Source organism: Calonectris borealis, chromosome 6 (genome assembly GCF_964195595.1).
Source record: "Calonectris borealis chromosome 6, bCalBor7.hap1.2, whole genome shotgun sequence".
Classification (NCBI taxonomy): Eukaryota; Metazoa; Chordata; class Aves; order Procellariiformes; family Procellariidae; genus Calonectris; species Calonectris borealis.
Genome location: NC_134317.1, coordinates 31,077,357 through 31,089,748, shown reverse-complemented (window position 1 = coordinate 31,089,748; position 12,392 = coordinate 31,077,357). Strand labels below are relative to the sequence as shown.

General features: G+C 38.1%; 1 protein-coding gene across 3 annotated transcripts in view; it reads right to left on the bottom strand.

Annotated features, from left to right (window-relative positions):
- LOC142083689 (hyccin 2) overlaps positions 1-12,392 on the bottom strand; it is a 79,111-nt gene that overhangs the window by 27,746 nt on the left and 38,973 nt on the right. For 2 of the 3 annotated variants that reach the window (XM_075153483.1, XM_075153485.1), the window contains 5 exons: positions 12,207-12,302; positions 10,335-10,451; positions 9,556-9,643; positions 4,557-4,716; positions 3,196-3,363 (listed from right to left, as the gene is read on the bottom strand). In XM_075153483.1, the coding sequence (XP_075009584.1) occupies positions 3,196-3,363; positions 4,557-4,716; positions 9,556-9,643; positions 10,335-10,451; positions 12,207-12,302 (629 nt within the window). The remainder of the gene's footprint in view (positions 1-3,195; positions 3,364-4,556; positions 4,717-9,555; positions 9,644-10,334; positions 10,452-12,206; positions 12,303-12,392) is intronic. The other variant, XM_075153487.1, reaches the window with a different exon arrangement.

Here is a 12,392-nt window from a genome sequence, read left to right as displayed (position 1 = left end):
TTAGCTTCCCAGAAGCAGAAAGGTAATATAGTTCATGTTACTGCAGTCTTCCTTCCTTGGTAAAACCTTTAGCCTTAGAAAAAGAAGCTGCTTAGGTTTCAGGAGCTATTACTAAAATGAAGGGTGTGTTACTTGCTTTAACTTCCTGTAACCATATTTAAAATACATATACACTCTCCCCCTCCTGCCCACCCCGTTTGGTCAAACTAGGCCTTCATCTTCTCATTGAGACATAAGTGTATTTTCTTACATTAGACAGTAATATATTTTATTCACAATCCACCACATCTCCATTCCCTCCCCCCACAACCTTCCCACACATAATCAAAAATGCTAATAAAAATATGACGTAACTGGAACATACTGAAAGCAAGAGCACTTTTTCAATAAACCAACATTTATGTTTCTTTATATAATCATGCAAAGCTGGATGAAAGCGTGTTTGGTTACAAGCAGCAATAGCAGCAGCTGAAGTCCCCTCTCAAGCCCTTCTTATTCAAACGAAAGATGTGTAACTTGCAAGAAGGTATCTCCAGACAATATGGCTAAGCTTTTTATTATTACAAGAACATTAGTCGTCTTCAAAGTTTACGTTAAAACATTGCTGAGTAACATGATGCTAGAACAGACATTCCTATTCAGGGACAGTGAAGCACAAGATTCACACTGAAAAAGTGGCATTTTATCCACAGAATTTAAAGACAAGACTGAGAGGGGGTGTTGCAAGCTTTTGGGTGCTGCAACTATACAGAGGCCCAAGCAGCTCCGCAGTGCTCAAAAATGAAGAAGATAGAGAAGACAACATGCAAGAGAATTTCTGTCTAGTCAGATCCATATACCTACAGAAGTTCTCAGTGGGATCGAAGTAATTCGGCAAACACATATTCTTTTCTCAATACGTGTCATTTTTCCTCTAAAAACTGCCCTCAGAAACAATCAAAAAATGTTTAAGTCCTTACATACTCTGTTTGGGGGGAAAAACAGGATGAAGTCATAAAGTCGTCTTCCCTCCCCCCGCCAATAGACCAATAGGACAATTACAAAAGAAAACAAAACCTAAAAACCTAATCCTCCCAAGCACTCTTCTACTGTAAGGCCAGAAGAGAAAGAGTCAGTGCAACCTGACAGAAATCTTATCAATTGCACTACAGTGTGTATTTAGGACTCTCACTGTTCCTTATCAGAGTAAGTCTGTCCCCAAAGAATTCATTATTTATGCCTGCACATAATTAATCCTGTAGATGTAGATACGGCATTCTCCACTGATCCAAAATAGGGCACATAACCACAGCTGCTACCATCCGGAAGCGGAATACCTTGTAAGGCATTACTGAGTCATTCTTGAAATCTTGCCCTGTCCTACTTACTGGGTCAAAACACTGATCTGAAGGAGAGGTTTTATACAGCTTTTTAAAGTGACTTTTATTCTGTTTATCCTTCCCATACCTGAAGGTTGAAAAGTCACTAGAAATTATCAGTCTCTCATTATATTGCTTGATATCAAAATTAAATTTATGAGAGGGAATTTGCTAGCTGAAACTTTCTGTGAAATCAGCATCAGTAAAATAATAGACCACTACATATACACACATAATTCTGTACTGATAATCAAGCCAAACTCCATTCCTTGGCCTTCTCCCAGGTACTATCAACTGGCAGAATTCAGTTCGCTCAAGCAGGTAATTATACATTGCTAATGTTACAGAAGTAAAGGGTATTCAACCCACTTCTATTGAAGTAAAGCATGTGGAATGATGCCTTATCCAAGAACATGCCAAGTTATGTAGATGTCTTAAAACAAATTAAGACTAGAAGGCCACATCTTTATCAACTTCTTTCCCACTTCCTGTCTTTCCCAGAAGGTTCTCTGCTGCTGAGGACTTCTCCATATCCTTCAGGTCATGCACATGCAAAGTTTAGGAAAATGGAGGAAGACCAATTGAACAAGTGAATTTAGGAGAAGACAGGACTCATTTACTGAGCATGCTCAAACTCACTATGCACCAAGGAGTAGATTATAGACCCGCATAAACATTTTTATGCGACTACCTTCTACAGAAGCATGATGTCTTAATTATTGTTTGACAGCAACTCTGATTGAAGGTAAGGATTCTGTGGTAACACTACATTAAATCTCCAAATTCTCCAGATTATTATTTCCAGAAGAACAAATCTGAAACCTATGTAGCTCATATCCAAATGTGCAAATAAATCTCATTTATGATCAACTGATCTGCTTATAGAGGCTGGAAATACCAAAGGAATGTTCAGATAGAAAAGACGACTTAAGATAGGAGAACACTTGAAAATATGTTTAGCTAAATTTACAAGGAATTAATTGTCATCTCTGAGGAGAAATCATGATTCAAATTCAGTACTCAAAACCACATCTTTTATGGAGCAAAGATGAGAAAATTAACAGATGAACTTAAGCAAAATAGATTTCTACCAGCTACTCTATCTGCTATTCTTGGATGCAGAGTTACAAAGTCCTACAGCATTTGTGTGGACAGCATGACTGAGAAAGAAAGCAATGACAACCTGATTTTTTCTTGAAAACGTAAGCACTTTTTTGGTACTTGTCTTTAGAGCAGCCAGCTCATTCATGTAAACGAGTTGCACATGTATGAATTTTCAATTAAAGGATGACTGGCAAATAAAAACATCAGCAGTGGTATATCTGTTTTAGATAGGCTTGATCTTTAATAGGAACAGGAAACTTCGTTCTTGGAAATTTAAAAACGGCAGACTAACAAGACGCTATTGTAATGAAGTTGTAGCCAAATCTATTTATACTCTACACTGTCTACTTTGCAGGCCTAGATTCATGTTCATCTGGTGCATTTTTTCCTTCTGAATATTAGATTAAACATGCTCAGTAATAGGTTTCCAAGCAATCCCAAAGCTCTTGGCTATTACCCCTGTCTTTTTTTTTTTTTTTTTTTTTTTTGCCATGCCAAGCAGAATTTCACCACACAGATGCAAGCCCCAGGCCAGCCCACATGATAATAAAAGGTGATACCTGACCTGATGTTAGGTATATAGGGGATGCGTGTATTGCAAAGAGAAGCTAATACACCCTGGGATAGCGGAAACACACACTAGAATGGAAAGAAGTTCTGCTTGGGGATAGGGAGCCAGGATCCTCCTCCAGCAACTGCCTCACTGACTTCTGCCTCCTCATCTCTGTCCTACCCTCTGTTGTGGCTGCTGCCAAGGTGGGCTCCGGGAAGCCATGCTCAGGGGTCCTGCGCATCAGCACCTCCCCCTCTTGCTCACGTTTGATCCCTAGGTCTGTGGAGCCGTGTTGGATCGGTGAGCCAGGTATGCTTGAGTCAGCCTCGTTTGAGAAGTCAAAGCCATCTGGGATTCAACATATAACATTTTAGTGCTTTTCTATTCCTTTCTTGGCATTCCAACCCAGGCAGGGAAAATAGAAGATTTATGCGGACATGGAACAAACACAAAACACTACCCATGCTTAGTTAAAAGTTGTGAGAACATCCACAGAAAGGGACAGGTGGGCTATATTGTAGACCGGAGACTAGCAAATGAATATAATGGCAACTACAGTGAAGACAAACATGACCCAGAGTCCTGAAAACAGAAGACATCTTCTTGTTGTCCTGGACATCCTGATTCAGCTGAAGACCAGAGGTCATCAAATCCTTTTGCACATGATACAGGGGTGGGGGGGAAGAGTACCACAGGAAAATACGTAATCTTTGTTTTCAGACTTCTTTACCCTCAGTTAATTTTTAGGTTACTCTACTTTTTACCTCCTGCCATTTATGCAGCTTTTTTTAAACAATGTTTTATACATGCAGCAACAAAGCTTTATAAGTATGACAAAGTGATTTCAAAGCAAGCTTTTTGCTACACCTACACTGAAGATGTCATCATATCAAGGTAAATATTACTACTTTTTTTTTTTTCCCCCTTCATACAGTCAAGCACACTTCCATACAACATAAGTACTCACTGAGGAAAAATAAGGATGAATTCTGAGCTATCCAAAGCCATTTTATGACATGGCCCCTCTCTAAATTGGGCCATATGATGGTAGGAGTGTGATGTTCCGTTTTTCCCTCTCCCACTGCCTTCAGTAGCTTTAGGTAGCTGGAACTCTAAAAGGTCTGGATAATACCATTTATTCCCTGAGCTATTTGTGATGGGAGGCAGTTGAGTTTTAGTGTGGATTAAAGAAAGAACTCAAATTCTAAGCCAAACTAGACCCCTACAATTTTATGCTGTGTTACATGGAGAAAAAAAGAAGTCTTACTGAAAATTTTCCAGCTTCTCCTTTTTCTCACCTACCTCATGGGTTATCACCAAATCAAAAACAAAACAAACATCCCAAATGTTCATGTTCATGCAGTGCTCTGAAGATGTAAAATACTACACATTGTTATGGAGTATCACTTTTCAAAAACAAACAAAAAACAAAAAAAACCCCAACCAACTGTTCTGCAAACATTCAAACTCAGAAGCCAGATTACAGTGATGATGATGAATACAGTACACTACAGTATTTGCTCTTGGCAGAGAAAGCTCACCTTCTCTCCTCCAGCGATGACGACGGATAGAAGCTGTTGTAATAGCAGTCCGAGAAATCCTCGGCACTGTCGGAGTAACTTCTACTTTCAGTACCTTCTGGCCTTCTTGCGATGCGTCAGGAGCATCAAAGGGCAGTGAGTTCTTCATGGCATTTGCAACCTAAGATAAAAGTAAAATGCTCTACTATTAGTGTCCTTGATTGCACTAATAGCGATATTAGATCTCTTGCCAGACACAGAAAGGGAAACAACCAAAAATTGTTGATTATGCCAGATCCCATCCAGATGGATGGCCCCATCCCCAAGATTCACAGTTGATAAGTACATTGAAAAGCTCATCGCAAACCTACTCCCAAAAATATAGCTGAATTTTCTCCATTTTTTGAGGTAATTTATGTCGTTCCACGTTTGCCACCTGTACTGACAGAGGTAACAACCTACACAGGAAGGTCTCCATCCAAAAGAGACTGTAAAGTGACAAGGAAAACACCATTTAAGAATGTCATAAAACTAAGTCACAGGCCAAGCCAATGCAAACAGCATACGGCCTTGTGCATGGGGGAGACAGGGCCAGTTTCCAGACATCTAGACTTAAAATAAAGCAACTATGGAAAATGTAACTTGTTACAAAATCCTACTTAGCAACAGTTCCCATCATAATTTGGGCAGGCTATTCTCTCCACTACAGTTTACAAGGAACATTATGAAAAGCAACTTTACGTTGCCTCCTAATGGATTTTCTCTTGTATCACAAAAAAATTTCATTATGCAACTTGAGAGAACAGAGTTCACTATATGGCAAGAGAAGCACATTTATTTAAATACATGTGATCTGCATGTCTTAAATACATGTAGTCTATTTGTTATCTCAAGGCAAAGGCACATAAACCCTATTTTAAGACACAGATAAAACTATAAGGTTGACTGTTCTGTGCACTCAAATGAAATACAGATCTGTTTTAGAACATGCATTTTTGCAAGATATGCCACTTTTCTGACAATGCATCCATACATTCTTCTTCCTTTTAGACCATGTCCTTTTTCTAAGAACAAGCATTTTGTTTATTGTATAAAGACTTGTGGCTAGCTGATGGAGTAGTATCAGCTGTTTAGCACATTACTACAATCAAGCATTTCCTAGTTTTATGCTGTAAGCACATTTTCATGTGTTCCCCTCAACCTAATGACAGAATTAATGCACTTTTAAACCTCATCAATGTTTTGACATTCTGAGATTGCCAGAGGCCTTGGAAATGTAAAGGACATCCAACAAATTCCTTGAACTCCCAAAGCCCACATATACCAAATCTGCTTAACCAATTAAGTCGTCTTTCATTAGCATTCACAAAAACACAAACCATGAGAAATCTACTAAACCACTGGAACAGATTCTATTGGCAGAACTTTGTATTATTTGTCTTGTGAAGATCTCAGATAACCTTTGATAAGAACACTATATCAATGCATATGGCATGCCATAAAAGCTCCATGAATCAAAGGTGTTTATTCCCATTATAATAAAGTAAAAGTGACTTTGCTACAAGTTATAACAGGCAAACCATCCAGCAATCATGAGAAGAAATGAAACTGTTTCAAACAGTAAAGCCACAGATCACAGGATGTTAACTAAATCAAAGACTTTTTTCACTTCCTGGGGGGCTGGAATGGTTGCCATACAGCTGATCCTGATCTCCAGCTGCTGTTGTGATCCTGTAACTTCCCATTAAACATCATCTCCACTGCCTTCCTGTCTGACTTCTAACCAGCACAAAAGATTATTGGCACCATCCCAAAAATGCTCCTTATCATTCTGCTTCCACTTGTCGAACATTGATTTGCCCTTTGCTAGGCAATTCTCTCAGCCTCAATACTTATTTGTGAACTGCTTTTCTATTCACACAAAGGCCTTTTTCCATGCCATCCTCTCGAAATGGTACAAACTGCATTCACCCTATCCTTGATCACATTAAAGACTTCAGAAACTCATTTCTACTGTACTGAACCAAAGCAGATCAAGTTCAACAGTATACAATGGTTTGCCTTCCCATCTTCTACTCACTAGAGTTGCGCCCTCTTTTGAATAGCTACCCTTCTCAGTATACAGGACTAAAATCTAAAAATTAGTAGCAGAAAGCTTCTGCAACAGGACCAGAAAAGTGACAGAGCTCTTCTCCTTGTTGAACCTGTTAACAGCTGGCCCTTTCTAACAGCAAACAAATTGTACTTCTGGGGACTGAGGAGAACCATACGGAGATAAAAATCAATGTAACAGTAAAACTTTGAAACAATCTAACCAACCAGTTTGAATGAGTCACAACCCTTCTCTGATGGAAAAAAAAATCCAAAATTGCGATCCTTCAGAATGCAAAAAAACTTGCTCACTACATCTAATCCAGCACTGAAAGGCAGGAAAACAAACAAACAGCACAATTCAGACTCAGCAAGCCAAGTCTGCAACTATCGATGACAAAGCAGGGCTGGTTTCAGGCCAGACATTCACTCTTGCCTACCAGAAAGGAGCTCTAAGGAAAAGAACATCCAACAAAAGCAGTAAGTACATCAATAAAATACACTAGATAAAGATGCTGTCACAATAGGTACTTGCTGATCCATGCTTCTTGTGTACCAGGCTGAGAAAGCCTGTGCGTCTCTGCTCTGAAGACAGAGATTTCCGTCTGAAACAAGCACAGAACTCTTGTGTTCAGAGGAAGAGACTGACTGACTGGAACTGAGCTACTCCCCAGGTCAACGCTGGCTTGGTACTAATATTGAGCCTTGTGGATTAGTTTCTCTCTGTTAGAAACTCCCAGTTTTCATGACTATGAAACCAATACCCAGTGTTTGTTAACAGAGATACTTTTCCCAGAAAAAGCCTTTTCCTTGCATTACTTCCCGCCGTTTCCAGGGCAGTCCTTGGGTAACAGTGAAAGAAGACCACTTCTACATCACAGATATTTCATAGCTTTCTGATGCTGCTATTTCAGCTTTTTTTTTTTTTTTTTTTTTTTTTTTTTAAGTCCACAGGCAATATAAACCTATTTAAATAAGAGCATGGATCTACTATAGTGTCAAAAATATTTCTCCAAGAGACATACCAAACACAGGGACCATGACGTTTCTCATTGTAATGATGACTGATGGTATTCCCATAATTATACAAATAGCTTGAGTACAGATATCTAATTAAAATATCAAATTATATTAAATAATATAAAATAATCCTAGCGTGGAGGCTTGCCTGAATATTAGATGGACTTCAAAGAATTTGCTGCTGTTAGGAAATCCTAGGCAGAGGCTGAACTTGAAACTTATCTGGGATGCTGCACAGACAATAATTTACCTGCCGTCAGTAGTTTTAAGTTTAAAATACAAAATTTTATAATGCTGCTAAATTATACACATCTCCTGGAGAATGCAATGAGGTGAAAGGACTCCAAACTTTGAAAAAGTTAAATCGCTTGAATATATAGGATGAGGCCAAGGACATGCAGGTCATTTTTTTATAAAACTGACAATTTCTTAAAGCTGCTTTTAAAAAGTTGCAGTGAAACAACATAGGAAGCAAGGCAATGATCAGAGAATTAAGAAGAAAACACCAAAGATGTGCCTCCATATGCATGAAAAACCTCACAACTGGGGAAGAGGGAAAAATTGATGATGTCATGATGTCACCGACACCAGACAATGGGATGGAGAGGCAAAGTAGCTTTGGAAAAAACCGAAGACATTCTAGAAGATTCTTACAACCAGAAGTAATCTCTAAGGCCAAACTGATTAAAAATGAACAATTAGGACTGAAAATTGTCATATCATCAATTGAATTAAGTTCCAGATTCTCCTACACACCTTTTAAATGTGTATAGTTTGATAGGGCGGCCCAATTCAGCAGGTTCAATATTTAATTTAAAACTTTCAATCTGATGGAGCGATGAGTCATTTCCAAAAGGAACCAACTATTATAATAATTCAATGGATATCAAGCATTTAAAATGCAGAAGTGTCAGAAAGCCTGTAGATAAATTTTACAGCCAATATTAATTCATCAAGAGAATAATTTTATGTAATTTATTGCTGAAGCGAGGGATCTCAGATTGCCACATAAAAAGATTTTTCCCAATCCGCTTCTTTCTCAGTTATGTAAAAAGCAGATTTTACTGCTGTTAGTTCAGAGGAGCACTAAAGGCTTCTAGCCATAATTCTGATGCACAAAGTGAGACAATAGTTTATTTACTTTATTCTCCTTAATTTTCCCTCTTATGTTGATCCTCATTCCTACATCTGACAAAAAATAAAATCCTTCCATTCCTCCTTTCTCTCTGTCAACCTCCTCATCCTCCCCAATCACATCCACCTGCATCCAGCCCAGTTTCACCACTTTCCCCATTTCATTTCTCTCTTTTTATGATCAGAACAGTAAGTATAGTGGAAACTGAAAAAGCCACAGAACTCCATTCTACTGCTGTTCCTCTAAAGAAGGTAAAGATTAAGACCTGCATGACTTCGATCAATCAAAATCCGACATTGACTCTGGAGATGAAGCTCCTTTTCATTTTCAGCTCTATCCTGTTGCTGCTTTTTCTACTGTGTTATCAGTTAAACCACACAGCATATTCTAAGCCCCGCTGAAGATCTAGAAGCAAAGAAAACACCTTTTTTGCAACCAATGTCTCATGACATAGAACCGTTTGGTTAAGCTTCTTTGAATCACTCATTGGTAGCTTATGCCAAAACAACATAAACATTTTGATCCAACTGTAATATATTAGAAAATCCTAGCTTTCAGCATCAATGAGTCCTAGGAGATCCCAACACCCTAACTTAATACTCAAGCAGAAAAAGCATGGTATAAATAGCTATGTTGCAAACACCAGCTGTTAACAACCACTTGCATTTGGGAGCGCAGTACATGGCCACAAATGCTTTCACTACCAGCCCCCTTCAGAAACACATCCATACTCCTCTTAACCAAGTCCATAAATTGCAATGGATTGTTTCTTACCAGCAGAGGCTGTGAGTAGAGTTCAAGCTGTGCTCTGTAAATTATGTCCTCCAACACCTCCTGGCCAAGATCCCACTGACCATTATATCTAAAAAGTAAAGAAAGATATTTATCTTTCATATCTTACGAATTCAATCTTGTCTTTTTTCTGCCCAAATCCAGCTCTTCACTTCTTTGCTTACGTAGAAATTCATCAACTGTATGTACACCCCAGCCCCTTCACTTCTTTTAAAAGTATAGGCAAAATGTTTTATTATTAATCTGGTTGGTATAACAAAAAAGCTGCTCCCTGTCACCTTCAAGCAAGGCAAAGCTGATGCCATAATCAGAACAAACTTAAACAATAAAAAAATGGGGTCAAGATGTAAAGGTTAACACCTCTTAGCAGAACTGAATTTTCACCAGAAATGGATTTTTGCTACCTCAGAAGCTACTGACATTCAAGAGGTCTGCATTTCATCAGGTTATCTTGGCATCCAAGCTCATTATTCCTGTGAACAGAAGGTATCTGGCGGTAGTGGAAACTTGGGAAAAGATGAAGCCAGAAGCCTAACTCTCTTCAGCACCTACTGCTGGCCCTTCATCACCTAACTTAATGCTGACAAAGATATTTTCAAATTATTATGGCTGAGCGAGCAAGTAATAGGAAATACACTAATCAAGTTATAAACTTGTGCTGTGAGTTTACCTATTTTTTCAATCATAAAACAACTAGCATTTGTATTTTAATTTATGTAAAAACAGACATTTCTCTTTATACAAAAAACCCACCCACTTACATGGCATAATAGACACCTGTGAGCAGCTGCACCATGAAGTCAGGGTCTAACACCACTCTACCACAGTGTTCTTTCCAGCATTTCTCATGCTGCCGTGGAAATCCACTCACACACAGCCTGAAAAAACACACCATTGTTACAAAATGTTAACCCCACAAAGACTGCAAATGTCTTTACATCACAGAGATTTTAGTTTATTTTCAAAATTTATTTTTCAAAATATAAGTACGCAACATAGAACATTCTTGTTTTGCTCTCCCAACCATTAAAGCAGTTTTATAACAGCACCTTGAGATGTGGCTTGCTGATAATCCAGTGTTATTCCCATACAGCCATTAATTCCATCTGTTTTCTTCAAATCATAACCAACTTCTAAAGAATGAGGGTGGCAAGATGTTCTCTACTGCCAGCCACTGAGTAGGAGACTCTCCCCAAAATTGAGTAACCGAAACCAAGTTTCTTTAAAGGAAACATTTCAGTGGCATAGAAGAGAAATATGTCATCTCCCATCTAATGTATGATGACAGCATGCAATCACCTTCTACCTAAAGTTGGATAATACAGATACGGTATTCTTGATAATTGCTCTCAGCTGCCTTTAAAAAAAAAAAAAAAAAAAACAACAAAACTTCTGACCCTTGAAAAAGGGCCTGCCTTCCCATATCCTGCACAGCATTAAGTCTCCATAAAAAAAAAAAGAGTAATTTATTCATAACTTTAATATCTGAATCTTCATCATGGAAGCAACATGTGGCCACTAATACATAATAACTGCTGTACTGTTTCAAAAACAACAAAAAAATCCCTGACCTATAAAATGTTGTCTCTCTTCTCTACCCAAAGAACAGATCTAATTTTCAAATGCAGGAAAATTCAACATATTTGACAAATTTAGCACAGCCACAACTCAAGTGAAGATGATGGAAGCATACCAAGAATTAACCCATTCCCATCAGAAATCACGGGATATAATCTCAACTGCATGTGTGTGTTACTAGAGAATATATGTTGTTGGAAGCTAGTCTGATCCTTCTCTGCTACAGAACTGAATTGCATGTAATGCTTTTCTTCCATGGCAGTATTGTGCTGAATAAAAAAAACATTTAAAGAGGGTTCTCTGTTTGGGGGTAGCAGGAGAGAGAATTTATCTCATTTTAGACAAAAATGCTGGTAAAAAACGGCATATGGGAATATCAGATATACTTGAGATTTTTCAGAACAAAAAGCAGGGATCTTTGCCAACCAGATGCTTCTAAGACTATTCAAGTAGAAGGTTATATAAAGGGCATGTATAAGAGTTTGAGAAATCACAGTAGTGAATTCTCCAGAAAATGGGATGCTATTATCAGGGGAAAAAAGGAAGGAAAAAAAGGAAAAAAAAACCCCAAAACCAACAAAAAACACCAAAGAAAAATCCAAACAAGCCACTAAAACCCAGAACATTGTGCAAGCACTTCATATAAACCATCCTCAGAAGCAAGGCATTAATATTTGGAAGTAGACGAAACTGGTGGTATTCCTCACAGGATTTTTAAGCTGACCATACTGAAAAATGTCTGAAAGATATGTAAATCCAAAAAATGCAAATCAGTCTGAGTAGCTTCAACTAATTTTCCCCTAAAATAGCTTTTTTTTCTTTCCAAATAACAGAAAGTTACATAACTAGAATGAAAGCCCATGGAGTAGTAAGATAATCCATGTGTTTTATCTGTATATAAGCACAGCTTCAAATTTCCAATTAAGTTGCAGGACTGGTCAAGAGTTACATATTTTAAGTTAGTAAACACAAGTAAATTCATTCTTTTTGTGCTGGATGAATACTTAGAAGTCTAGATGCACTCTGCAAGACTATTTCAAAGGCAAGTGTCTCACCTGGAACCCATCCTACAAAGTGATTGGTAAGAAGAGGCAGGCATATAGACAATAGCAGAATTGTAGCACAGCATAAGAAAGCTCAGCACCTCAAACCTGAAGAGAGACAAGAGCAAAACCTTGCATGGTTTAAATTCTTAATACTTCATCAGAATTTTACACAAGAATTCTACAACTCAGTCTCAA